The sequence below is a fragment of the Micropterus salmoides genome, unplaced genomic scaffold, assembly GCF_014851395.1.
Source record: "Micropterus salmoides isolate LMB-PRFRI ecotype aquatic unplaced genomic scaffold, ASM1485139v1 Ms_hic_scaffold_7, whole genome shotgun sequence".
NCBI classification, from domain to species: Eukaryota; Metazoa; Chordata; class Actinopteri; order Centrarchiformes; family Centrarchidae; genus Micropterus; species Micropterus salmoides.
The window spans coordinates 5,468,384-5,494,273 of NW_024044459.1; the positions used below are offsets into that span (position 1 = coordinate 5,468,384).

General features: G+C 40.6%; 1 protein-coding gene across 1 annotated transcript in view; it reads left to right on the forward strand.

Annotated features, from left to right (window-relative positions):
• The window catches only part of loxl2b (lysyl oxidase-like 2b), a 36,812-nt gene extending 12,968 nt beyond the window's left edge, over window positions 1–23,844 (forward strand). The window contains exons 4-14 of the mRNA XM_038703763.1: window positions 4,402–4,613; window positions 7,535–7,751; window positions 10,839–11,022; window positions 14,098–14,249; window positions 14,590–14,757; window positions 19,441–19,606; window positions 20,148–20,388; window positions 21,543–21,658; window positions 21,845–21,981; window positions 22,060–22,171; window positions 23,219–23,844. Of these exons, the coding sequence (XP_038559691.1) occupies window positions 4,402–4,613; window positions 7,535–7,751; window positions 10,839–11,022; window positions 14,098–14,249; window positions 14,590–14,757; window positions 19,441–19,606; window positions 20,148–20,388; window positions 21,543–21,658; window positions 21,845–21,981; window positions 22,060–22,171; window positions 23,219–23,289 (1,776 nt within the window). The 3' untranslated portion in view covers window positions 23,290–23,844. The remainder of the gene's footprint in view (window positions 1–4,401; window positions 4,614–7,534; window positions 7,752–10,838; window positions 11,023–14,097; window positions 14,250–14,589; window positions 14,758–19,440; window positions 19,607–20,147; window positions 20,389–21,542; window positions 21,659–21,844; window positions 21,982–22,059; window positions 22,172–23,218) is intronic.
• Window positions 23,845–25,890: the final 2,046 nt, after the last annotated feature.

Sequence of the window (25,890 nt, forward strand, 5' to 3'; positions counted from 1 at the left end):
AAGTGTTCAATTCAATGGTTTTATTACAAAAGTAAAACAAGAAAAAAAGAACATGCTGTACCTCAACAGGTTCTTACCAGCTTGTTGTCCCATTCCACTCGCCCTCAGTCTGAATGCCTAATGATGAAGGGTTGGCTTTTTTTATTGTTGCTAACCACCAAATCATCTGTCCTTAGCCCAACCGTTATTTTGCTTTGTCGTAAACTAACAGATTCGTACCTCTTTTTGAACCTAATTTGCCTCCTGGCCTGCTGTTTTCTGTTCAAATCATAACACTAAAACACTAAGACATTTTTGTTTTGTTAACAATAGATCCATTTAATGTGAATTTTTTTTCATAGTGGTAAACCACCCCTCAGCTCTATGTAGTGTTCAAGTTTCTCTTAGCCAGTTTATCCCAACTACAGCTTGGTATATTACAGCTGCATAATTAACTTTTTTATCAACGCATTTTTAACAGGGGATAAAATGACACGGCTATGTGTTGTGTGAAAGGGGTCGTTTGTAGAGACAAAAACAGAGCTGAATATTTGACAGAAAGATGACTCCAATCAAATGCTTAAGTTGCTCCCTATCTGCTGGACTTGAAAATAGACACATATGCTGTAAGATGTTTGTGTTTGTTCTTCTGCCACCAGTCGGTCAAAGTATCAATCAATGCAGCTTTAACATACGGTAAGTGTAACGACAAACAGTGCTGCTACTACTTTGGTCATAAGATTCAGAATAGATTCCTATAGAACCACTGTTCTCTTTCCATTTCTAATTTGATGTTACATGACAGCTGTAGTGTTTGATGAATGAATGGTTTTACCTGTTTGTACCTGTGACTTCCTTCCTACATGTGGAAGTTAAGTAAATTTTACAAAGTGACAAAAAATTAAGGTTTGCAATAAAGGAACTTTTGAAATAGAACATTTGTATTAGAACCTCAAAGTAACCTTTATGAATCAGGGCTGAGCTGCAACAGATTGAGGCCCTTTTATCTTACCTGTACAATTCATTCCACTAATGGCTTTTCCGTCTGTGCCAGTTTTCATGCAAAGACTCAGGAAAGGCCCCCTTCCCCAGAGTCTGCCGAAACAAGGCACACATGCTAGAACTCTCTTCTTTTCCGCAGTCAAATGGCTGTTTTTTCTGCAGACACGTGAGGACAATCTGATCTCTAAACAGGAAATTAATTAACGTGAACAACCAAAGAACAAAATTCAAAAGCTAGCAGGTTTTTTCAGATTCTGTTCCCAATTAGGGTTTGGCATTGATGTTGTCACCCCACAAGTTGAGGTCAATCTGTCTGGGAGAGGGTAGAGGATTTTGTTTCTGTGTTTATCAGACATTCAATCTTGATATTTGAGTAAAAGCGTGTCCTAAGCAATCTTTGTCAGAACACTGTTGGCCTCTTTAGTTCAGTGTTGAAGGAGCTTGGATTTCCTTGCTAACCTGACTCACCTTTGGCTGTACCTTGTTTTTTTGCATGTCTGCACCGAGGTATGTACTGTATATCCACTAAGCCCAGACAAGGTCACCATCACCACATTTCCAGTAATTATCATGGTCCATGGTTTCAGCCTTCTAACAGTTTGGTATCCTCTGCAGTCCAGACCTTGTTGTCTCTAACCAGAATGATTAATGTGGTTATCTTTAGGAGAAAATAGCAGAGGACAGAAAGACGGATGATTTGTAGTTTTCACTCTGGTGGCATCTGGCCTTCCCTGGAGGCAAATGCCAATTTAGGAAAACCTCCTTTCTCATTATTTGATGTCTAGGTTCTTGGCTGTATATGAGAGGGGTCTGTACCAGCCCATCTGTTGAGCGCAGCAACATACACCCCCACCCCCCCAGCCAGACTGAGCTCCCTCCCCTCAGCCTGCACTGTCACGTAGCACAAGAATGTGGGTTTGGTCTATGGGAGAGGAAAATGTTTATTTAATCCCTGCAAAAAGTCAGAGAGGAAAAGGCTCTGAGCAGATTTTTGACAGCCTTGCTTTGCCTGCAAGAAAACAGGCTGCTAACTGAGTTTTGCTTAGATGCTCAGAGGACTCTCTTCTATCTTTTTTCTTTTTATCATTGTATTCCAATCATTCTCCATTACCACCATCAACGTTACAAACTATGATAGAAAACTGTTGGACTGGTCAAGGTACCTAATCATAACATAGTCATAGCCATGTGAACCAATGGATTAGACAGGGGCCACCTTAGCATAGACCATGTTGGGTGACACTAGGTGCCATGCTAAGCACTTTAGCACATGCTTGTAACTATAAGCCACTACCATTTTTCCTAATGTGAACTTGTAGCAGCTGACTTGACTAGCTGAATTTGTAGATTTATAAAATGTATGCAAAGGAAAATATTACTAATGTAGACTTACAGTTTGAAAAAGCAGTAACCTCCTAGCCTGTAGAATGTAGTGGTGGATGATGGAAGATGTTGTACAATTAAAGCAGCATTAATTACATTTTTTGGCCACTTAGCCACAGCAGAAAAAAATATAAAATAAATATAAAATTATAAAATATATGCATCCTGTTACCAGCTAGTTGCTAACTTTGTCTGTATGCTGTTTGGTGCTGGAAAGGTAGTGTACAGTTAATAAGAGCTTTTTCCTTGAAACAGCGGTTTTCTCCTGCAGGAATAATTACAGCTGTAGGAGTGAACCCAGAAGTTAAGTTGTGGGCCATAAAACAAAAACGCTGAGCTGAAAGTATAGAGCTGAGGGGAACTGCAGAGTTGGGTGATAATTCTCTGTGGGTCTGTCACTACGAGCCAGGCCTCTCATTAAACATATTACCTTGATTAGTTGTAGTGCAGTTTTATTGACACAGCAGGTAAATAATTAAAAATGTACCCTGGGTGCATCACTTTATGTGACTGTGCAAGCCATAAGTGATAATAATAAAAACCATTAAGTACCTTGTATTTTTGCAGTGATCTGAATGCTTCCAGTTGAAAAAACTTCAACTCAGAGCAGAAAAGTGCCCTGCTGATGCTTTCTGATCGGCCTAAATGATCTTTCTGTTCAATTAAAGCTACAGAATGCAGAAATTTGAAAATTTATGAAGGAAAAGTAGTTCCTATAAACCGAGTAGCCTATAATTAGACCATCCTAATGACAGTAAGAGATACTTATGATAAAACACACACTCACTCCAAATTACTGAGTTTAGATATCGATCCTTTTATATGAGTATCGATCCTAGAGCAGGAAACGTTGGTATCAGAAATATCTCTTTAGGATTGATCCGCACATCACTAATATATATCAAAATAATTAGAAAGATGCCAAAAGCACATAAAAATTCCACACATAATGGCTTTAAAGGTGGCTTTATGCGATTCTGAAGAAATCTAATGAAAAAACATGGAAAAACCATGATTGAACAATGACACAGGAAGTAATATAACTACTGTTACTTCAGTTTTGAGTTAGCATAATGTTGCTACAGTTGCTCCTGCAAAGCTAACTTGAAGAGACGACCAGACGTTCCCAGAGCAGCACACCAGCTCCAGACAGAGATACTCAACTCTCCTGGTGCTATAGCTAGCATCACAACAACAGCATGTCTTAGCAAACTAGAAAGTAAGCTGAATGTCAGTTGCCAAGTAATATAAGCCACTTTGTTTGTTTCCCATTTACAGAGCCAGAGCTGTATACAAACACAGAAGACGTGTATTGGGTTAGAATTGCATTCCCCACCTTTTAAAAAGTCTTGTGAATGTGTAGCATGGTATACAAGTGGGAACCCACTATAGGAAGATATGAAAGAGTGTTATCATCGCTCAAACGGTTTCATGAAAGTAAAACCTTTAAGAACACAGACACAAAATAATTTCTGATATCCTGTCAAAGTAGTATCGGACTGTCCAAGGCTGGTACTGCTCAAATCTGTGGTCGTTGATGATGTAGACGTGAGGCGTCTGGAAAGAAATGGCAGTTCTTAATTGCCTCCTACTGCACGTGTACTCACAAGGCTGCGTTTGTGCTGTGTTTTTCCATCACCGCTTTACACCGGCGACAATGTGTTACACATGTTACCATGGAAACCCTTTGATACCTTTGGTTTTTAAAGGCAAAGGCGGTCATGGTGCATTAATAACGTGATTCACTGTAAAAATGTTTGAGCAACCTGGAGAAGATTTACAAGTAGCGCACATGGAGCTGAGCAGCTGTTGCAGTCTGAAGGGGGGTGAGGGTCTTTTTCTATGTAACACAGGAAATACATCATAGCTTACATCATATCAAATTGTAAAGACAAAAAACTAGCAAAACAAATATTTTATTAATTAAAAATGTACACTTTGTCAATTACACAGAACAGAAACAATTGGGTTTCATATTTTTACTTCTTAATTAACTACTGACTTGTGTGCATATTTCTCAATTTGTTTTGTCCACAGAGCCTTGATATTCAAGTGGAGGACGTGCGCATACGAGCCATCCTGTCATCGTACCGTAAGCGAATCCCTGTAACCGAGGGCTATGTAGAGGTCAAAGATGGCGGTAAATGGAAGCAGATCTGTAACAGTGAGTGGACCCAGCTTGACAGCAGAGTCATCTGTGGCATGTTTGGCTTCCCCGGGGAGAGGAAGTACAATGCCAGAGTCTACAAGTGAGTGTTCCACTACTGTATGTGTGGTACTTTGTACATACACACAATAGCACAAGATCAACTTAAACAAAAAGTTCTTTAACTAGATTTTAACCTGAGATCCCTCTTCAGTAACCTCGGGCTTAGATGTCTGGGACTCTGATTTGCCTGATTTGCATGTTTTGTAATCCAGCCTTGGTTAGCAATAATCTTTTTGGTCAAGAGACTGTTCAAAAATTATATCATATTATTATATATTATAAAGTTATAAGGATATAAAAACATTCAAATTCAATCAAAGGTTTAATAATGAAAAATTGTCGATTTGTTGTAATTTAGGCTTGAGACTTCCACCACAATGTGAGCTGGTGTTAAAGGGTTAAAATACATTGGAGTAACCTAATACTGTACATCTTCCATTGTGTAGTTTACATGCTTGAGATCACAGGCTTATACATCGAAACCCAACCTGGCTCCTGTATATCCAACATCAGTGCATTCCACAAAGCTGTCATAATGTGTGAGCGACTGCTGAGGGATCTAAATCTTGCTTACATGAGGAAGCTTGCAGCCAAAAGGCCACAGGTTAATCATGGAGTTCCATAAAACTTCCAGCACTAAAGTTAACCTTGAATTTACTGTCTGCCGGGCTGGAAGTTTCCTCTGCTTTAGGTAACCACAGCAGAGCACGACGCCTCCTTAACTTTCCATCTGCGTGTCAGCCTGCTCCCGCTTCAGCCCCGTGAAACCGCGCAGTGTGTTTTTACAGGCTGTCGTTTGAAACAGGGGTGACACGGAGCCAAGAGCCAGGCTCTTCATACTTTCATAAGTTAGTCTCTGTGCTGATGCTTCTGTGTAGCTTCTAGTTGAGCTTTAGCCAGAGAGAATGATGATGTAAATTAAGATGTAGTGAAGAATTCATGGTTCTCTGTAATGTTTGTGCAGTAGATTTTCCCTTTCATGCCACAAAACGTATTCAGTGTTTTAAGCCAGAATATTACATGTTTTCACAAGTGTGATGATAGTAATAGCAATGATGCACTTCCATAAAGCTGGGAGACCTGTGAGAGGTAAAAAAAGGAGAGAGTCAAATGTGTTGTCATTTTAAGAATGCAGAAGGAATAAGATTGCTTGTTACATTACTTATTCAACCCAGCTCTGTCAAGGTCTTTAAACAACTAGTCTACACACTGACTCACACCTCTCACCTTCTGCATTAATGTTAGCAAGCCAGCCAATAAGAAAACGTCATGAAAACAAGACATTTTTGGAGTTACTGGAATGTAGACCTCCTCTTTTGGCAGAGGCTAGCTGCCTCCCCATACATCCAGCCAATGCTAAGCTAATGTGAAAAGGACCGAGACAAAATTTATAAGCCTCCATCTAATTCCCAGTACATACAAACTGACATAATGGCCCATTACTGGAATTAGTTAATTACTGTTTTTTTTATTTTACTCCCTCAAACCAGTGACAACATTTTACAACTGTTTTCCTAGGCTGATTAGTTGTGTGCATTATCATTACGTCATAGAAAGTAGTGCAGAGTAGCATTCAAGTATATGAGAAGTACTGAAAAAAACACAACTTTAGTATAAATGTGTGACCATATTTTAAGATAGGTTGAGAGATTTTGGTGATAAGTCAACTTTCACAGCATCAGGAGCACGAGTTTCTTCAATCATTGCTCCATTTGAACCGAAGGTACTGATACGCATCACTCAGAATTGCATTTGAAGAGATAGCAGAGGCAGTCCTCTAGCTGTGGCCTAGAACATAGCTTTGGATTGCTTCCAGTCTGCAGCTTTCCGCTTGCCAGCTCCCAAATGAAAACCAAATGCTGCCTGTCCCATTTTAATCAATTTTTTTCACGTACACCTCAGACATGAGACACAAGGATAGGACATGCCATTCTGCAAATGAGGCTCATTAAACACATAAAATGAGCTCACTAATAAATGATGAAGAAGAAGAAGAGATTAGCAGCAGGCCTGTAAGAGTGTCATTAACCCCAGTTTGTTCATATGGAAGACTGTGTGAACTCTCCGGCTGTTAGCTAACCTTTCACTTTTGGTACTAATTATACAATATGCTAATGCCTTTGCCCTTGTCTAGTTTTATGGAGTCAAGATAAAGCATTCTAAGTCTAATAATTTCACTTCAGATCATATTGTATTAATTATAAGATGATGCACTGGCGTTTCTTGTGTTTCTCAAACAGTACATCTAGAAATTCAACTGCAGATTCAGCCACATGTGCTCTTGAGCAAGTGTAATCCTATTTTCTCATCCACTCATAAATTTTAAGGCACTTGCGTTATTCTCTCCACTCCACCACAAGCTGAACATCACAAACTTACAAGTTTTTATGCTAATGTGTTAGCAAAACAGTTGCCTTTTACACATCAAACAGACATGAAGCAACATTAGCTTTGATTTGGAGTCGCATACCATGAACCTGACAATTTCCAATTATCACTCTCTTTTTTTGCTCTGTGTGGGTCTCCAACAACTCCTTAGGGGAATATCTGACTCTTTAGTAACTAATTCCCCCAAGTATGTTCTCGAACTAGCAGCTAACTTTTCTGTCAGCCGCTTGATGCTGGGCAGATTGCGTACATCTGTTTTATTAGAGCCGTTTACTTCCTGCTGTATCTGGAAACAGTGATAGATGTTGGTTGTAAATTTTCCGTGGATTCATCAATACTAGCGACATTTCACACATCACACATGGCCATTTGAACCATTGCTCATATATAAAATATTGATTAGTGCAGCTTTAACTTGTGGCTTCTCCAGGTTTTTTTTTCCAGTCTAATGACAGATGTCTCATTTTGAAAAACACCCTGCTTGTCTGTTTGCTGCACCTAGTCGCAAACTGATGAGGTCTCGTCCCTTCAAAGACTTTATTAATCTCTTTTCCTTCTCCTCCGTCTGTCCAGGATGTTTGCACGCCGGAGGAAGCCCACATACTGGGACTACTCTGTCAACTGCACTGGCAATGAAGCCCATTTGTCCAGCTGTAAGCTGGGCCAGGCTACATCACTCAAGTCCAATGAGACCTGTGCTGGAGGGTTGCCAGTAGTGGTGAGCTGCGTGCCCGGCAGAGCCTTCGCCCCGACACCCATGACAGGATTCAGGAAGGCCTTTCGACAAGAGGTAAATTCCCCATGGAAATCGCTCTGTGCTTGTTTAAAGTTAGTTAATTACAGGGTAAATTATGACCTTTGGCTAAACTACTGACTATATTTGAAAATACTTATTTAAATAAAATGATGAATGTCTGTTGTCATCATCTAGACTATTCTGAATCTAAAATACACACACCAACTATTATTGTTTTACACAAATAATTAGACTATTGTACCCCACTAACTAAGACTGCGGCTTTTCCAGTTCTGTATGAAAAATAATTCAACCTAATTCAACTCACTTTAGAAAAATAAGAAATAATTGTATAAGTAGCCACTGTAACGGGAAGTTGTTATTGTCTTCTGTCAGTGGCAAATGAAATATGTGTGATGTGTGTGGATGGTGTCAATAAACTGGAACGGTAAACAAAGTTGATACAGGGATTAGCTGCACTGGTTCAGTTCAGTTCATTGGCTCTAATGTAGAGGGAGGGCGATTAAATGTTTTGGTCGAGCCAACACTGACGTTCGTTACTCAGTGTCACTGTGAACAGCAGCTGTAGCTGCTTTGGACATTTCTCATTAAAATGAATTACCATCAGTTCGGGGTTTGAAAGATGACGCGACGTAGTAAGATTCTTGGGACAAGAAAAGGAAAAACATGTTTCTCGCCAATGTCAGCGAACTTTTATTTTTCTCAAATGTCCTTGAGCATGAAACCAGGGCCCATAGTCAGTAAAACTGCATCATGAGGGAAGTTTTTACACATTCAGTTGCTTCAAAAGTTTTTGTTATATTCACGAAGATTGGGAAAATCAAGATAAGTGCGAACAAGCCCTCCAAATAGTTGAAACGACAGTTGAAAGCTCCGATTGAGTTCACGACTTGTGATTGTAATTCACAGAGGCCCCGTTTTCTAGTTTTTTAAGGCTTGGTTCATTCTCTGCTCAGACCTGAGGATCCGGAGAAGGTGCTCTTTTTCCTTCTATCTGGCATGTTTGCCACAAACCTTATTACGAGATAAAGGTAAGCATGGCATCTTAAACGATACTGTGCTTCCAACTTTGTGGCAACAGATTGAGGAAGGCCCTTGCCCGTTTTAACATGACAGTACCCTAATGCAAATCTCAGTTTCAAATACCATCCAACACCTTTGGGATGAACGAGCACAACGTTGGACACCACTAAAGCCTGAAACCAGATGAGTGGGGGCTGTTATACCAGCACATTAATGCCCATGATTTTGGAATGACCTGTTAAGCAGTCACGTGTGGGCATAATGCCTGGGCCACTTTTGGCCATGTTGTGTATGTGTGCAAAATAATTACATTTAAATATGTGTTCTGTGCTGTGTGAGGCTCAAAGGGAATTTTTGATTTTGTCATACAGAAACTTTTTCTTTGCTCAAACCTTTACCAAGTCTTCTCTTGACTCCTTAGTTGCTCCTCAGGTACTCTTCTCTTCCTGGTTCTGACCTTTAAACTCCCCAGTGGGCAAAATAGGGATTTGTTTCTCACTCACACATAGCAAATTAAAGATTTCAGCGGTCATGAAAGTCACTCCGTCTGTAAACAACCGCACCAACTTTCAAGTCAAGCAAGGAAATACTACCAGAATTTATAGCACCACTAAGCGGAAATGAATTTCTGTCTGTGTGACTCCATCCACATTCTAAAGTCAGGTTTGAGTTTGCCTGCTCTCTGTCACGTTCCACAGCTGAGTGCCTGGCCGTGCCCGTCCCAAATCTTCCAACACACTCAAAGGAATTTGATCCTAAAGCCAGATATTAACCATTTGGAGAAATGAAAGCTGACAACTCCTGTCTGATAAAACTAACTGGCAGCTGGTGTGAAAGTACATTAAAGGCTTTGACTTCAATATCAATTTTATTTATATAGCGCACTTAAAACAACCAAGGTTGACCAAGGTGCTTTACGGGTTAAAAATACAACAATAAAACAGTAATTACACAAGATAGATAGAGGGATAATAACTGACTTAAACCAAAGGAAATGCCAAAATAGATGTGATTTAACAGTGATTTAAAGTGTTGCAGAGTTGGGGCGCTTCTGATATGGACTAGCAGGTTGTTCCACAGGTTTTAGGGGCAGCTACACCAAAGGCTCGATCGCCTCTGGTTTTAAGTCTACTTCTGGGTACATCTAGGAGGAGGAGACTGGCAGATCTCAGCACTCTAGCTGGAGTGTGAACACGAAGAAAGCCCCGTTAGGTAAAGCGGAGACAATCCATTAAGCATCCATCAATCCATCGTCAACCGCTTATCCTGCGCACAGGTTCGCGGGGGCTGGTGCCAATCCCAGCTGACATCGGGCGAAAGGCAGGGTACACCCTGGACAGGTCGCCACACATAGACAAACATCCATTAAGACATTTAAAAGTTAAAAGTAAGATTTTAAAATCAATCCTGTAATGTACAGGAAGCCAGTGGAGGGAGCGCAACACAGGTGTGATGTGGTGCCTCTTCTTTCCTGTCAGGAGGCGGGCAGCAGCATTTTGGACTAACTGCAGGCGCTGAATAGATGACTTGTCTAAGCCCACATATAAGGAGTTACAATAGTCAAGACGGGAAGTTATGCAGGCGTTGTTCACCCTCTCTAAATCTTTAGGATTTACATATTTGAAAAACTCATGTATTCCATGTGCAATAGATACCATCTTTTTTACTCTCCATTGTTTTACAGGTTTACAGGCTTATAGGTCACATTTTTTGATGATGAATATATTTTAACATTAATTACGCTATGTGGAGGATGTGTACAGCTGGAGTAAGGATGTAACAGAGCCCACGCATTAAGACATCTGGGCTTTACTTTGTGAATACAAATAGCGGTAAGTCAGGTTAAACTGTGCTACTAATGTGTTTACTTGTTAAATGAAACACTTCCAGTTTATCTAAACAGTTAATGGGAGAATCGCATTAATAACATGTTGTATAAACACGAAGCCACCAGTCTGCTGCCTCTGCTTTCTCATCACAGAGAGGGAACAGTTGAGGTTGCAAACTTTTAGCTGAGTCTGTAATTTTTGAAAGAACAGAATAACCTAAACATGTGGGTTTTAGAATTTGAACAACGTCTGTGTTTTTCTTCTTTAGCAACCGTTGGTTCGTCTTCGCGGTGGGGCCATCGTAGGCGAGGGCCGAGTGGAGGTGTTGAAAAACGGAGAGTGGGGCACCATATGCGATGACAACTGGAACCTACTGTCTGCCTCCGTGGTGTGCCGAGAGCTGGGCTTCGGGACAGCCAAAGAAGCCCTATCTGGAGGTCGCCTGGGACAAGGTATACTGGTTTTACATTTTCACTGCTGTTTGTGTCTGAAGGGTCAACAACAACAACATTTTTAGGATTTTCAACGGGTCAATCAAACTAATGGAGTAAGATAAGCCTAATCTAAAATAGATGCTGCTCTCTCCCTCCTCCAACTTTAACTCAATACCTTAATCAGCTGTGTAATCAATGCACCCGATGGGAAAGCATTGTGAAAGGGATTGTGAGAAAAAAAACCCAGCCTAGACTAAGTACACAGTAGACCTGAACCAGTCCCATGCCAATGAGCTCAGAATGATAGTCTTCACTGTTGGAACCACAGTCCATATATTGCTACATGGTACTGGATGGAAGGTTATGACTGTGTAGCAAAACCACATATCCCAAACCTTTCAGGCAGTAATTCTATCCTTTAAGCTTTCTCCTCATATCACCCCCCCGTGCCACTGAGCAGAGGAACATGAACTCACAGACCTGATGGTGAAAGTGATTTAGCTCGGTGGAACAGGATTAGTTACATTGTGTGGGTCGCTGAGGAAGGGAATTCATTCCAGAGCTGGTATGAACTTGGACATCTTTCTGCAAGGATGCATGAAGATTCCTATGTATTCCATTTGAGAGTTACTCTGTGCACTGCAAGGGGGGGGGGGGGGGGGGGGGGGGAGACAAGGCAAGCCTCGCTCAGCTGGACTATGAACAGAACCTGTGGAGAACAGTCCAAAACTGTCTCGTTTAGTTCTGTATTGTTCTCTGCCCACTCCTAAGGGAAATATCTGGCTCTTAAGCGGCTAAATGCTCATCTATGTTCACCAGCAAGTTGCTAACTTTGTCTGTCTGCTGTTTGGTGCTGCTGTGTAATGGGTTTCTCAGAGGTTTTGTTAGCTGAAAACAGTTGCCTGCTGTGTCTGAAAACATGGTTGATGAGAGCACTGAGAGTGAACCAAAACAGTAAAGTTGTGCCTGAAAACCAAAACACTGATCTGAAGGAGGCTAAAATGATCCAGGTAATGATTCTCTGTGGGTTTGACAGTAGACTAAATCTATCTATCATTGATATAAAATGATTTGTTAGTGCAGCTTTAAAGTTTTAAAATGCCTAGTTACTGCAGCAGGATAAGATTCAAGATTGATGATTAAAAGATTGAAAAGTCTGAAAAGTTCAATTCAATTCAATTTTCAATTCAATTTTATTTATATAGCGCCAAATCACAACAACAGTTATCTCACAGCGCTTTTCAAAAGAGCAGGTCTAGACCGTACTCTGTGATGATATTTACAGAAGCCCAACAGTTCCCACCAAGAGCAAGCACTAGGCGACAGAGGCAAGGAAAAACTTCCTTTTAAGAGGCAGAAACCTCGAGCAGAACCATGGCTCAGGGTGGGCGGCCATCTGCCTCGACCGGTTGGGGTGAGAGAGAGAGAGAGAGAGAGAAAGAGAGAGAGAAAGAGAGTGAAAGAGAGAGAGAGAGAAAGAGAGTGAAAGAGAGAGAGAGAGAGAAGAGAGAGAGAGAGAGAGGGATGTAAGGAGAGAGAGAGGGGAGGGAGGCAGCCTACACAATATACACACAGAGGTACAGACAGCGAAGGTAATGTTGCTATAAACTAAATGAAAAATGGTACAGATATTATAATAGTGTTAATGGTAACCATCATAATGTTAATGATTATAATAACAATAATAACAATAAGACTAGCAACAATAGTCGTTGCAGTAGAGGGTGTCGAGCAGGAACACGTGGGCAGCAGGCGACCCGCAGCCACAGATCCAGACTCCACAGCTCCAGAGCCAGAAAACCTGCAGGAAGTGATAGGAGAGAGGAGAGGGACGAGAAGCACAAGACTACCAGAAAGGGGAGAAGTTGTGTTAGTAACATGCAATAATGGGATAAGGTTGCATACAGAGGGAGAGAAAGTAGAGGAGAGAGGAGCTCAGTGCATCATGGGAAATCCCCCGGCAGTCTAGGCCTATAGCAGCATAACTAAGGGATGGTTCAGGACTACCTGAGCCAGCCCTAACTATAAGCTTTATCAAAGAGGAAAGTCTTAAGCCTACTCCAAATTCCAAAAAAGCTAGTTTTGGTTTAATTTGTCCAGATTTTGAGAGTCCATGAGATTTCTGCCTCCACCCAAATACAGTGGAAATAAGCTAAAATACATAAAATATATATATTAAATTACGGATTTGTGCAGCTCTAACTACTAAGCCCTAACAGAGCTAGATCAGCTATGCTTCTTAATTGACAGTCTGCTTGACTTGCTTTATGGCAATAATTAAAGTCCTCGCATCCTTAGTGTATTTAGCAAACCAAAATTACTCTTTAATTTGTTTGCCAGATTAGGTGTCACTTTTGTGAAATTGGTAGGCATTTTATTTTGGGCTAGGCCCAGGATGAGACCCAATCCTTCCTTTCAATCTCACTTTACGGTCGCCACTGAGGAGTTTCATCCCAGACTGCACCAGCAGGTTTCTATCACCAGCTGCATGGATAGTTTTACAGCAGGTTTGGAAGTTGGGACCCACTGCTCAACTAAAATGTGCCACTGATTTACTTCTAAATTACACACTCAGCAGATTTCTACCCTGTGTTATACACTTAAAGCCCTAGCTCACCTGTTACATGTAAAAAAGTAAAATAATAAATTATATTTTCACATGATCCTTCTGAAAAGGAGGTGTTTCCTCTTTCATAAACAGGGACATGCTGTACATTCCAGTAACATTAGACATGGAAAAAAAGAGGGAATGTTCATTTTCCATCATGATTTCTCATCAATGGCTCAGTGTAACCCCTTCATGGAGAAAAACACAACTCAGATGGAAATGGTACACCATAATAACAGTCAAACATTTCAAAAGGGATCATTAGAGATGAAGGCATGTCTTATTAGCACATAGCAGACATGAAGATACATACATTTAATGGATAACCTAATTAGTAAATGATTAATTAACCTTTTAAAGTTAATGGTTATTTTGGGAAATACACTTACTGGCTTTCTTGCCAAGAGTCAGATGAAAAGATCGATACCACTCTAATGTCTGTATGCTAAATATGAAGTGAAAGTTTCTCTCCTCTGTATTTTCAGGTATGGGCCCGGTGCACATGAATGAGGTGGAGTGCTCTGGATTTGAGAAGTCCATCACAGAGTGTTTCTTCAACAAGGAGGCGCTCGGTTGCAGCCATGAGGAGGATGCTGCCGTCAGATGTAACGTTCCTGCTATGGGCTTCCAGGAGTCGGTGAGACTCGTTTGAACAGCAACATACTCGCTCACTAGAAACATGATCAACCGGTTTATCCTGCATACAAGGACAGCACTTCCAACACACTCACCCACATCTTTACTTTTTTAATATGGAATTTGAATCTGCATTTGAATAGATATAATATAATAGATGTTTAGGAGCTTAGGAGACAACCGTATGTGAATATATGAGACGATATTTACACATCATATATATTTGAAAATGTAAATATAATTTTGAGAATGTTAAAAAACACCAAATATATCAAGCATCACTGATTGATGAAAAAGTTTGGATTTAGCTTTTAAGTCTGTTGTGTTTTTCATGCCCACAGCTGCGTCTGAGTGGAGGTCGTAACCCCCATGAGGGCCGTGTGGAGGTGCTGATGGAGAGGAACGGTTCTCTGGTGTGGGGCACGGTGTGCAGTGACGGCTGGGGAACCATAGAGGCCATGGTGGTCTGCAGACAGCTGGGCCTGGGTTTCGCCAGCAACGCTTTCCAGGTACAAGTCACAGCAGCCAGCGGTTTCGAAATCAGCCTGTTTGGTTTTGTTCTGAAGGCATCAGGATTTTCTTTTTCCTTTAGTTCAAATGTTATAAAGTCAATGTCTAAAAACAAAACCAACAAATGGTGTATATTGTGTGGTGTGTTCTTCCAGTGTATCAAACCTAGACAATAGTCATTTACTTTTGATTCATTATTGGAACTAAATTTTTCTGAAAAGTAATCCAAACTGCATAATGCTTTCCAGGAACCTTTCTACAAATGATATAGCTACATCCATTTATTTGCCAGGAAATCAAGGTAAACCATGGGGCGTGCAAAATAAAGTGCCACCTGTATGTATATGCACCTGCCCATTTCTACTGAGCTGTGCTGGCTCAGCAGTAACCGCCTGACTGAGCACAGGAAGCTGGAAGCAGCTTCTCCTTGAGATAGGATAGGATACTGACAACTATTAAAAAAAGATAAAACTTTTTTTCAACAGACGTCTTAGCCTCAGTAACAAACGTTTACCTTCCAACATTTTACTATTTTAGTTTATTCTCCTGACAGCAGCACATTGCAGCACACAGGACACTGTTTTTTGACCAGTGATTGCTGGGGAGTAGAAAAATAAAAACACAGACAGAAAGAAACAATACAGCCTATCCTAGAGAAGACGGTGATGTGAAGGCTGCATCCAGAGGGTCACCACCATCTGCCAGCTCCACTGAGATGCCCTTGAGCAAGCGAAAGAACAACCTAACTGGTCAGAGGTTTTAAATACATAGTGTGTGGTACAGAAATGAAAGTGGTTAAAAATAAATCTACCACACCCCTTTCTTAATTTCAAATTCTTCCACTACTTTGATCTAGATGGGTTTGTCCTCATATGTTCTGGGATGTTTGGTGTAGATTCTGATCTTCTTTAAGGACAGTTTTGACACATGATCAGTGTCACATACTGTAGCTAACGCTGACGTTCTCATTTTCGCATCCAAGTGGCTGTGCACAGTACGGTGTGTGCAATCAGTTTCTGTGTAGTTTAGGATTTCCCAACCGGAAGCCATGTGAGATCCTTGAAAAAATTCCATTAAGGCTCATTTGAGCTTGAAAGCATTTTAGTGTTTTCAGTCCCATCTGTGAAAGTAATAATTGAAACATTCGTTTTGCTCTGTAAGACTGCATAGAATGTTAACGAGGCTGTACATTCACCGTATCAGTATATATTTACACTGGACGTTTCCAGCCTGAGTTGCTGAAAAAAGCGTTTGGTAGAGAAGATTGTCAAATACATCTGCGAGCAATTTTGGAAAACCAATAAATCTGTAAAACAAGTGAAGAGATTAACAGCAGTGGTTCTCAACCTTTTCCTGTCAACCCCATCCCCCCACCCCCACCCCAGCCAAAGTGGATTTCATTTTTATCAATCATCAACAGTACAGGCGATTTAATTGAACAAGATTCAGATTAGCAAAATTGCCTTGCTAGCATCAGAGCACTTTTGTTTTTTTTTACATCACCACATGAATCATTTATTACATAACGACTTTTATCTATTTGCTGCTTAATGTATAGGAGGTTGTATACATACTGTATATAGGAAGTTTATGCCTGCTAATATTAAAATAAATGATCTAAATGTATAATTACCTAAATTAAAATGGAAATGGAAAGAAAAATTTCAAAAAGTGGCAGGAAATGTTAAACCTAAACCTGAAAATGAGATGGAAAACTGCGCTTCTTTTCATACTAACTGGAAGTGAACTGCAGCAAACACTTGTTTGCAGAGGTTTATGTATGATTATAGGTTAGCAGGTTATTCTCGAGACAGGAAGGAGACAGACCATCTGTTACAGTAAAATGTAATGTTATATAAGATGTATATTAGAGACATGAAAACATATGTTGCTAGTTCAAGTTACAAAAAAAAGAATACATTCTGCACATCTAGCCATCTAATAATTGATATGAATAATTTCAGCACCACTATTAATAATGTCCCATCCATGATGCTGTAGAAGGACAGGGTGTGCCCTCTAGTGGTCAGTCTAGAGACTCACCTTTCTTCACAGCAAATCTTAGTATTAGTGTGAAGATTTCCATAGAAAAAAGGGACCTAATGTTTGTTTGGCTTCATCACAGTAGAATATTCAGTGGGAATACTGTGAGTTTGTCTTTGCTATCAGACAGTTTTCCAGGTATTTCATCAACATGTTGACACCCTAGTATTCCAGAAATTCACTTTGCTGGTAAAATAGTGGTGGATAGCAGCTAGTACTGCATGGCAACGAGGAATCAACCCATACAAATTGTTTTTCATCTGTTGATATCTCACATTTCTGCAGTTAGTTGGTTAAAATCAAAGGTTTTACTTGTCTTAAAGTTTTTTAAACATGTTTTTTTTTTTTTTTAAGCAGCGTCCAAAGCAGAATATGGACCATCATTTGCTCGTAGCACTCTTCAGTGAGAGCCATATTAGTTAATAAGTTCTGTGATTTACTAGTGGTGAACAGTGGTGGGGAAAATAACTACCTAAATATATTTACTCAGGTAGTGTACTTAAGTACAGTTTAGAGGCACTTAAGTATTTCCATTTTCTTTCATTTTTTCACTTCTTACTCCACTACATTTATCTGACTATCATTACTCGGTACTCTTTCATCTACAAAATATGATCGTCCTAAATGTAATCGAAGATGATGTCTTATAGATTTAACGGCTAACAACAATAGTGTATAAAGACATTCTTGTCAAATACTGTTCAATATTAATGCATTAGTAATACTAATCCAGTGATATAATTCATGATAATAAAGACTAGAAGATTTAATTGCCTTTGCTACCTACCTTTGTAAGTATGTTATATAAATAATACTTCTGCTGGAGTACCACTTTAAATGCAAGACCTTTATTTAAAATTGAATATTTTTAGATGGAGATGTTGTTAAGTAAAATACCAAAATATTTGCTAGTGAAATCGGAGGTAATAATAAAAAACTAAAGTGATAAGCAGAAGAAATAAGCACGGTGCTTAAAAACACTGCACTTCAAAATAAAACTGAAAACATGTTGACTACTTGTGATCAGCGATCACCTTCATCATATCTGAAGTGGGTGTGATTGTGAATGGATTAAAGAAAATCCCATTTTTTAATCATTTGCACAATCAAAAGTTGCATTTACACTGCTCAAAAAAATAAAGGGAACACTTTAATGACACAATGTAACTCCAAGTCAATCACACCCCTGTGAAATCAAACTGTCCACTTAGGAAGCAACACTGACTGACAATCAATTTCACATGCTGTTGTGCAAATGGAATAGACAACAGGTGGAAATTATAGGCAATTAGCAAGACACCCCCAATAAAGGAGTGGTTCAGCAGGTGGTGACCACTGACCACTTCTCAGTTCCTATGCTTCCTGGCTGATGTTTTGGTCACTTTTGAATGCTGGCGGTGCTTTCACTCTAGTGGTAGCATCAGACGGAGTCTATAACCCACACAAGTGGCTCAGGTAGTGCAGCTCATCCAGGATGGCACATCAATGTGAGCTGTGGCAAGAAGGTTTGCTGTGTCTGTCAGCGTAGTGTCCAGAGCATGGAGGCGCTACCAGGAGACAGGCCAGTACATCAGGAGACGTGGAGGAGGCCATAGGAGGACAGCAGGACCGCTACCTCCGCCTTTGTGCAAGGAGGAGCAGGAGGAGCACTGCCAGAGCCCTGCAAAATGACCTCCAGCAGGCCACAAATGTGCATGTGTCTGCTCAAACGGTCAGAAACAGACTCCATGAGGGTGGTATGAGGGCCCGACGTCCAGCCCAACACTGTGCAGGACATTTGGCATTTGCCAGAGAACATCAAGATTGGCAAATTCGCCACTGGCGCCCTGTGCTCTTCACAGATGAAAGCAGGTTCACATGTGACAGACGTTCTGCTGCCTGCAACATCCTCCAGCATGACCGGTTGGCGGTGGGTCAGTAATGGTGTGGGATGGCATTTCTTTGGGGGGCCGCACAGCCCTCCATGTGCTCGCCAGAGGTAGCCTGACTGCCATTAGGTACCGAGATGAGATCCTCAGACCCCTTGTGAGACCATATGCGAGACAATGCTAGACCTCATGTGGCTGGAATGTGTCAGCAGTTCCTGCAAGAGGAAGACATTGATGCTATGGACTGGCCCGCCCCTTCCCCAGACCTGAATCCAATTGAACACATCTGGGACATCATGTCTCGCTCCATCCACCAACGTGCACCACAGACTGTCCAGGAGTTGGCGGATGCTTTAGTCCAGGTCTGGGAGGAGATCCCTCAGGAGACCATCCGCCAGGCATGTGGAGGCCACACACGCTACTGAGCCTAATTTTGACTTGTTTTAAGGACATTACATCAACGTTGGATCGGCCTGTAGTATGGTTTTCCACTTTGATTTTGAGTGTGAGTCCAAATCCAGACCTCCATGGTTAGATAAAATTGATAATTTGTTTGTGATTTTGTTGTCAGCACATTCAACTATGTAAAGAAAGGAGTATTTAATGAGATTATTTCATTCATTCAGATCTAGGATGTGTTATTTTAGTGTTCCCTTTATTTTTTTGAGCAGTTTATATTTAACTCAAGCTTCCATGTGAATCTGCTGTACAGTCAGAGGTGGATGGCATGTGGATGTCAGCTGTGAACCATGGGTCATGTTTTCACAACAGGAGACGTGGTATTGGCCGGGAGAGGTGAGTGCCGACGCTGTGGTGATGAGTGGCGTTCGCTGCTCAGGCACTGAGATGTCCCTGTCCCACTGCCTGCACCACGGAGCCCACCTCAACTGCCCCAGAGGAGGCGGACGCCACGCCGCCGGAGTCTCCTGCTCTGAGAGTAAGGCACTCAAATTTGTATGTTGCTGATGGTGAATGCTTTTGAGAGGCAACTGTCAAAAAATGGCAAGCAATCATAAAATGTTCCATCGGTAACATTTGCCTGCTGCCCCTTTAAATCCTGAACGTTGTACAGTCATGAACGACTAAGTAAAGAAAAGAAGAAATTGATATTTTCACTTTTAATTATACTTTGACTAGAGCCTTTGCCATTCAATTTGTCAGCTGACACGTCCACAGTGAAAAGCTTTGACTCTTTTGTTCTACACAGTGAGTTTTAATTCAACAAATAAAATGATGCCTGCCTCCGGGGGAAGCTCTGCCTCCGAGAAATGTTTGCATAACTGAAACTCCAATATCCCTCCTGAATCACAAGAGGGCTCTGCAGTTTGAAACAGAAACCACTCATTCACTTGACACGTGCCACAGCCTTTTTTAGGTTTGTTTTTTGCCAACTAAAGAGCCACTTCTCTGGGTTTCTAACTATGTTTTGTCTCCGTCTGCTTCCCTGTGGTTCTATTCTCTGATCCTCCTGTCCACAGCCGCTCCTGACCTGGTGTTGAACCCTCAGGTGGTGGAGCAGACCACCTACATGGAGGACAGACCCATGTTCATGCTGCAGTGCGCGTACGAGGAGAACTGTCTGTCCTCCACCTCCAGCCAGGTGCCGGCCAACTCTTACCGCCGCCTGCTGCGCTTCTCCTCCCAGATCCACAACAATGGCCAGTCTGACTTTCGGCCCAAAGCTGGCAGGCATGATTGGGTGTGGCACGACTGTCACAGGTCAGTGTCACAGAAGGGACTCTTGGGTTTGATCCCAGATGTCATCATATGATAATTCCACCAATGTCCAGTCCGTTTTTCATTTACTGGGCCCCAGACTAACTTTCTGTTAAAACATAATAGTTGAACATTTGGGAAATATGGTTATGGAAATATATTTTGCTTTCTTTTCAAGAGCTTGATGAGAAGATTGATACAACTATTGAGTCAGTGCATCAAGTACAGAGCTAGAGCCAGGAGGCAATTAGCCTAGCTTAGTATAAAGACTGGAAGCAGGGGGAAACAGGTAGCCTGGCTTTCTCCAGAGTTCAAAAATATGACTACTGATACATGATGGATGGGGTGCTTACCGAAGCTGATAAAATATTTTAATTAAATACTTGCCGTGATAGGAAGAGTTAAAGATATTTAAACGTAACCACAGACCACTGGTAGAATGAATGAATGAGAAAATCCATATTGGCATTCAAAAAAGAAACTTGTGCAACCCGTCTTACAGAACAACGATGTGTGGCCAGGGAGTTGTGGCAGATTCATAAAATGTCTTTAAACATGTTAATCACCGACACAGAGAATTTGCAGAAGCAGTTGTAACCAGTGTATATTTTGAAAACACAAATCACAGTTTCATTAGAAACCACAAGCTCAAAGTCCTCACAAGGTGAGGCGTTGTTTTTTTGATCATCATCAGGATGATTTAGAAATGACATCTTAAATCAGATTTAATTTGAGAAAAGAGAGATGACTTAGCCGCCCGTCTTGTTTCTGAAGCAGCTTTCCCCTCCCATGTTCTGCTGCCCTGTAATTGACTGCGTGCAGTAAGCTACTGTACACAGGGTTGCAAAAAGTCCCACATTTTGTGGTTTCTGTGTTGGCTGGATGAACAGTTCACTGTTGGCAGCTTGACACAGCTACCAGCTTTCAGCACATCAAACCTTTGGCACCTTTGACTGGCAGAATTCAATCCATTTTAAAGAAATGGTTTGGATTACAGGTTCTAATATGCAGTTTTCTTCATATTTAGATTTAAAGAAGATTGGGGCACAGATAGGAACTACAGTAGACAACAAGAAGTGTCATTATTGTGTCGGTACTTTTGTGCTGCATTTTCAACCTGACTAGCTTTGTAAAACTATATTTCTGTGTGTGTTTAGGCATTATCACAGCATGGAGGTGTTCACGCTCTATGACCTGTTCACCTTAAACGGAACCAAAGTGGCAGAAGGACACAAAGCAAGTTTTTGCCTGGAGGACTCAGAGTGTGATGAAGGTGAGAACCAGAAGACGATATTATAAGATGAAAATCTGTCACTGTGGTGTTTACGGTTTGTTCTGCTGCCCCCAACAGGGAAAAACAAATACAACTGTTCATGCAGCTTTAACGTCTTATGAATAGTTCTCAGAGGGTTTCCTGTATTTACCAAACTCATTTCATTTTGTAATGTTTTTATTTCAGGTATTGAAAAGAGGTATGAGTGCGCTAACTTTGGAGACCAAGGTATCACTGTGGGCTGCTGGGACACCTACAGGCACGATATCGACTGCCAGTGGGTCGACATAACTGACATGAAACCTGGAGATTACATTTTCCAGGTAATGTTTCGCATTGTTCTTAAGTAAAGACCATTAATACTGCTCATCCCTGACTTGCTTGTGTTCTCCCTCTCACAGATAGTGATTAATCCAAACTATGAAGTACCCGAGTCAGACTACACGAATAACGTCATGAAATGCAGATGTCGATATGATGGCCATCGTGTGTGGATGTACAGCTGTCATAATGGTAAGACCTCGCAATTATTGATTCGTATCTGCTGTCCCTTTAATGTTGTTGTGCTTAAGGTCAATTCAAACTGTAATTGTAACATTGTTACAAGCGCTCACACTCACCTCAGTTACATTCCACCACAGATGTGTTTATTATTTCCATTAACTCAAGGTCCACTTACTAGCTGTTTCTGAAACTTTCAACCCTCTCTCATGGGCTTCATCAGCAGATGGGAGTTTGCTCAGTTATCATGGAGTCAGTTCACTTTTGGGGACATGTCCCCACCACTTTTTGAAATGGCTGATTTTGCCCCCATCACTTTTTGAAAGCACTTGCTAAAAGTTTTCTGAAAATTAGAAAAAAATAGAAATAAAGAAATGAAATTCTATGAGAAATGTTTCCTTGCACAATAGGAAAACATGAAATGTAATGTAAATATAGAAGAAACAGATCTGCCTTGTCTAAAAAAAAAAAAAAAAAGTAACTTAGGCTAAAAACGAAGATACTGACTACTGCATTATATTCGATAATATTTTTATATTCTGAATTGTCACTGGCCATATGAATTTTGTTGCCCTTCATATAAATAAAGACATTTCCAACATAAATTGGTGCAGAAAATGTCTTTAGAATGCAGGAAATTAAGAGTTTAATGCTCAAAATCTTCTAGGGGAGGACCCCCAGACCCCCACATTGTATAGTAAATTTCATCAATCAATATTCAACACAAAGTGACGCCTTTGGATAACGCCTGTCTTAGTATGACTCCATGCTCTGATGATGACTGTAAAATGAGGATGAAAGCTCAGGAAAAAGCTTGTAAGTAACAATGAGCAAGGATTATTTAATTCAAAAAAGAAACTTCTGTGCTCTAGTGTGTGTGTGTGTGTGTGTGCCATGAGAGACAATGTACAATTTGCTTAATTTTCTGATTCATTATCTAGCGCACCTCTTAGGAGCACTTAGCTGGGCCCTGCCTTTATCAGTGGAGGTGAAACTGCTGGTATCAGATTTGAAATAAGGATAAAGTGTGAGGTCGCTAACACTGTCTGTCTCTGCTAGGTGGCTCATTAAGCACTGAATCAGAACAGACGTTCCCAGGCCTGCTCAACAACCAGGTGACCCACAGGTAAAGACAAAGCAGAGGAGAGGAGTCAACAGGCCGTTACCCACCCGGCAAGGAGGCCATCTGATTCCCACCAACCACTACACATCTTCATCTGTGGTGGATTCTTCCCGGCAGCCCTCCTCCATGAGGCAGCAGCTTTCTTTGACCCTTCACCCTCCTTTCCCCCGAGCAGAAAGAATATTTGATTCCCCCTCCTGTCCAAACAGAGGCAGCTACAGCCTTACCAACACTTTCAACCTTCCTGCTTAAGATCAAGAGAATGGTGAAGCTCTCCGTGTGCCCTGTGACTTTTGGTTATTGAACGAGTCATGAAATAAACCTGCTGGGAAGTGGCAGATATTTTACACACACGGTGCAGTATTGGAGGATGTCATCAAGAATGGGTCTCCTTTGAAGTGAATGCACCTTAACAGAACCCTGCTGCATCACCTTTTGTTCAAAGCTCACCCTGGAGAGTGCCAGGTCGCCTGAGGATTGCGAGGAATCATCAATAACAACAGCAGCAGTCTGTTTGGAAATAAATGCAGTATTCCAAGTTCCGAGTTTTTTTTTTTTTTTTCTCTCGAGTAAAGTGCCTTTTACACGCTAAGTCAGTTATTAAACTGATTAACTGATTTTTCACATCTTATCTGAGGTGTTCATGCAAATCAAACTGTGGCACAAACAAGTCCTCAAAAAGAAACCAGCTCGTTCACCGAGGCTGAAGCATTACATGCTGTGGTGCCTTTAACGTGCCTTTACTTTAAATAACTGGTGCATACATCCTCTATAATTGCCTCGGAAACTATATGGACAAGACTTTAGTCTTTGCATTAAGAGTTATGCTACAGTCCTTTGTAGGTGTTGTTGTTGCAATGGTTGTTGGGGGAAAAAAATATATAATTATAATATAACAGATTTACCTAAAATTTACATTACAGTATGCGTTATCTAAGAGGTTTTGGGTTTGACCAACGCTGTTTTAACCTTCCAGTCATGTACAAAATTAGTAAAAAGACTGACAGATCAATTTCCGTTCCTAGACATTTTCTTGTTCTTCTGATATATTCCTCTTTGTTCTTTATGATATGTAGCAATATTTTACCGTTGTGCCTGTGGATCCCCACATCTCTCTTCTCCTTGTTTAGGGCTTTTACAAAATGCCCATAAAACACCCTTAAAAATGGTGTTTTTGCTAACCTCCAGTGGTATAACTTCTCATCTTTCTGCCGTGATGTAGAAGTGTACTTCAGGGTGTGTCAGTACACCGTGACTTAACCACTGGGTGCAGTTATTGGTGCAACATGGCTCACTTCTGACTTGAAATTTTCCACCAGAGGACAGTCTGGTATTACATTTCTTTTTGGTAAGTCTCATCAAAGGTTGTGCCATATAATTTCACAAATTACTGTACTTGAATATCTAACTAGGGGAGAGCAGGGGCGAAAGTACCATTTTTCAGAAAAACCTGATTTTAAAAGATTATGTTTCAGACAGATATATTTTTGCTGTGGTCACTAACTCACAAATGTGGTCTATAAATATCAGGTGGTATTTTGTACAAATGTAGAACGACTTCCGTATAATTTCACTTTAAACATAAGTGGCACATTGTTACTTTCGACACGGTCAGCTGGGACAAAAGTAACACAACAATACAAGCTAGATTTTTGTGTTACCCTTGTATTTAATAAATAAACATGACTGTGACCTTGTTAATGTGTAACTGCAAACATCTTTTGACCTTTATCTTTAAAAAAAATGTAATTAAATTTTTATTTTAAATATTCAGTTTCAAAAGTAACCTGACTGCCCAAACTTGAATTGTTTAGAATATGTCATATTATATTAAGGATATATTATAAATATAATATACATATGCAAATGTGTGCACCTAAAACAGGGGGGAAATGTTAAGATGGAGATTGTTTATGAACCTGACATGATTAAAATAAAATGAGACTGATGCTGCACTGGGGATATTTGCATGTTGCAGCTGTTTCAGAAACAGTGAAAAAATGAAACATAATTTAGAAAGATAAACTTAAATTAAAAATTAAAAAGAAAAATTATATAGCTATTTACAGTATATGCCTATACAATTTCACATTTTGAAATGAATTTAAAATTGTTTTAGTAAGAACAGTATGAGTGATCTGCATTTTGAGTGCTTTTTACTGACACCTGCTCCTGAGGAGACAGGCCAAAATAAATACCAGCCGCTCTCTTAATATAAGCATGGAGCTTCCTCTCCAAGGAGAAGACTTAAAAAAAACAAAGCATGAGACTTTATCAGCTGACTTGAGACTAATGTTTCTAATAGAGACGTCCAGAAACGCCTTCTCATAAACATCTGGCTGAATCAGACCTCTGTCTTTCTGACCCGCGCTATTGGCCTATTCTGTTGGTATAATATGGCGTAAACATGTTCTAATAAATGCTGCAACACACAGAAAAGTCACCACATTAGCAGCGGGACAAAGGAAACACTTGTTACTTTCGTCCCTACAGGAACTCCTGACATTTAAACATGATTTACTTTTATACTGAAAAACTCTGACAGGGCAAACTTCAGGATGTGTTAAAGCACTAAATAACCTGCAGAATAATCATTACTGTGACACAT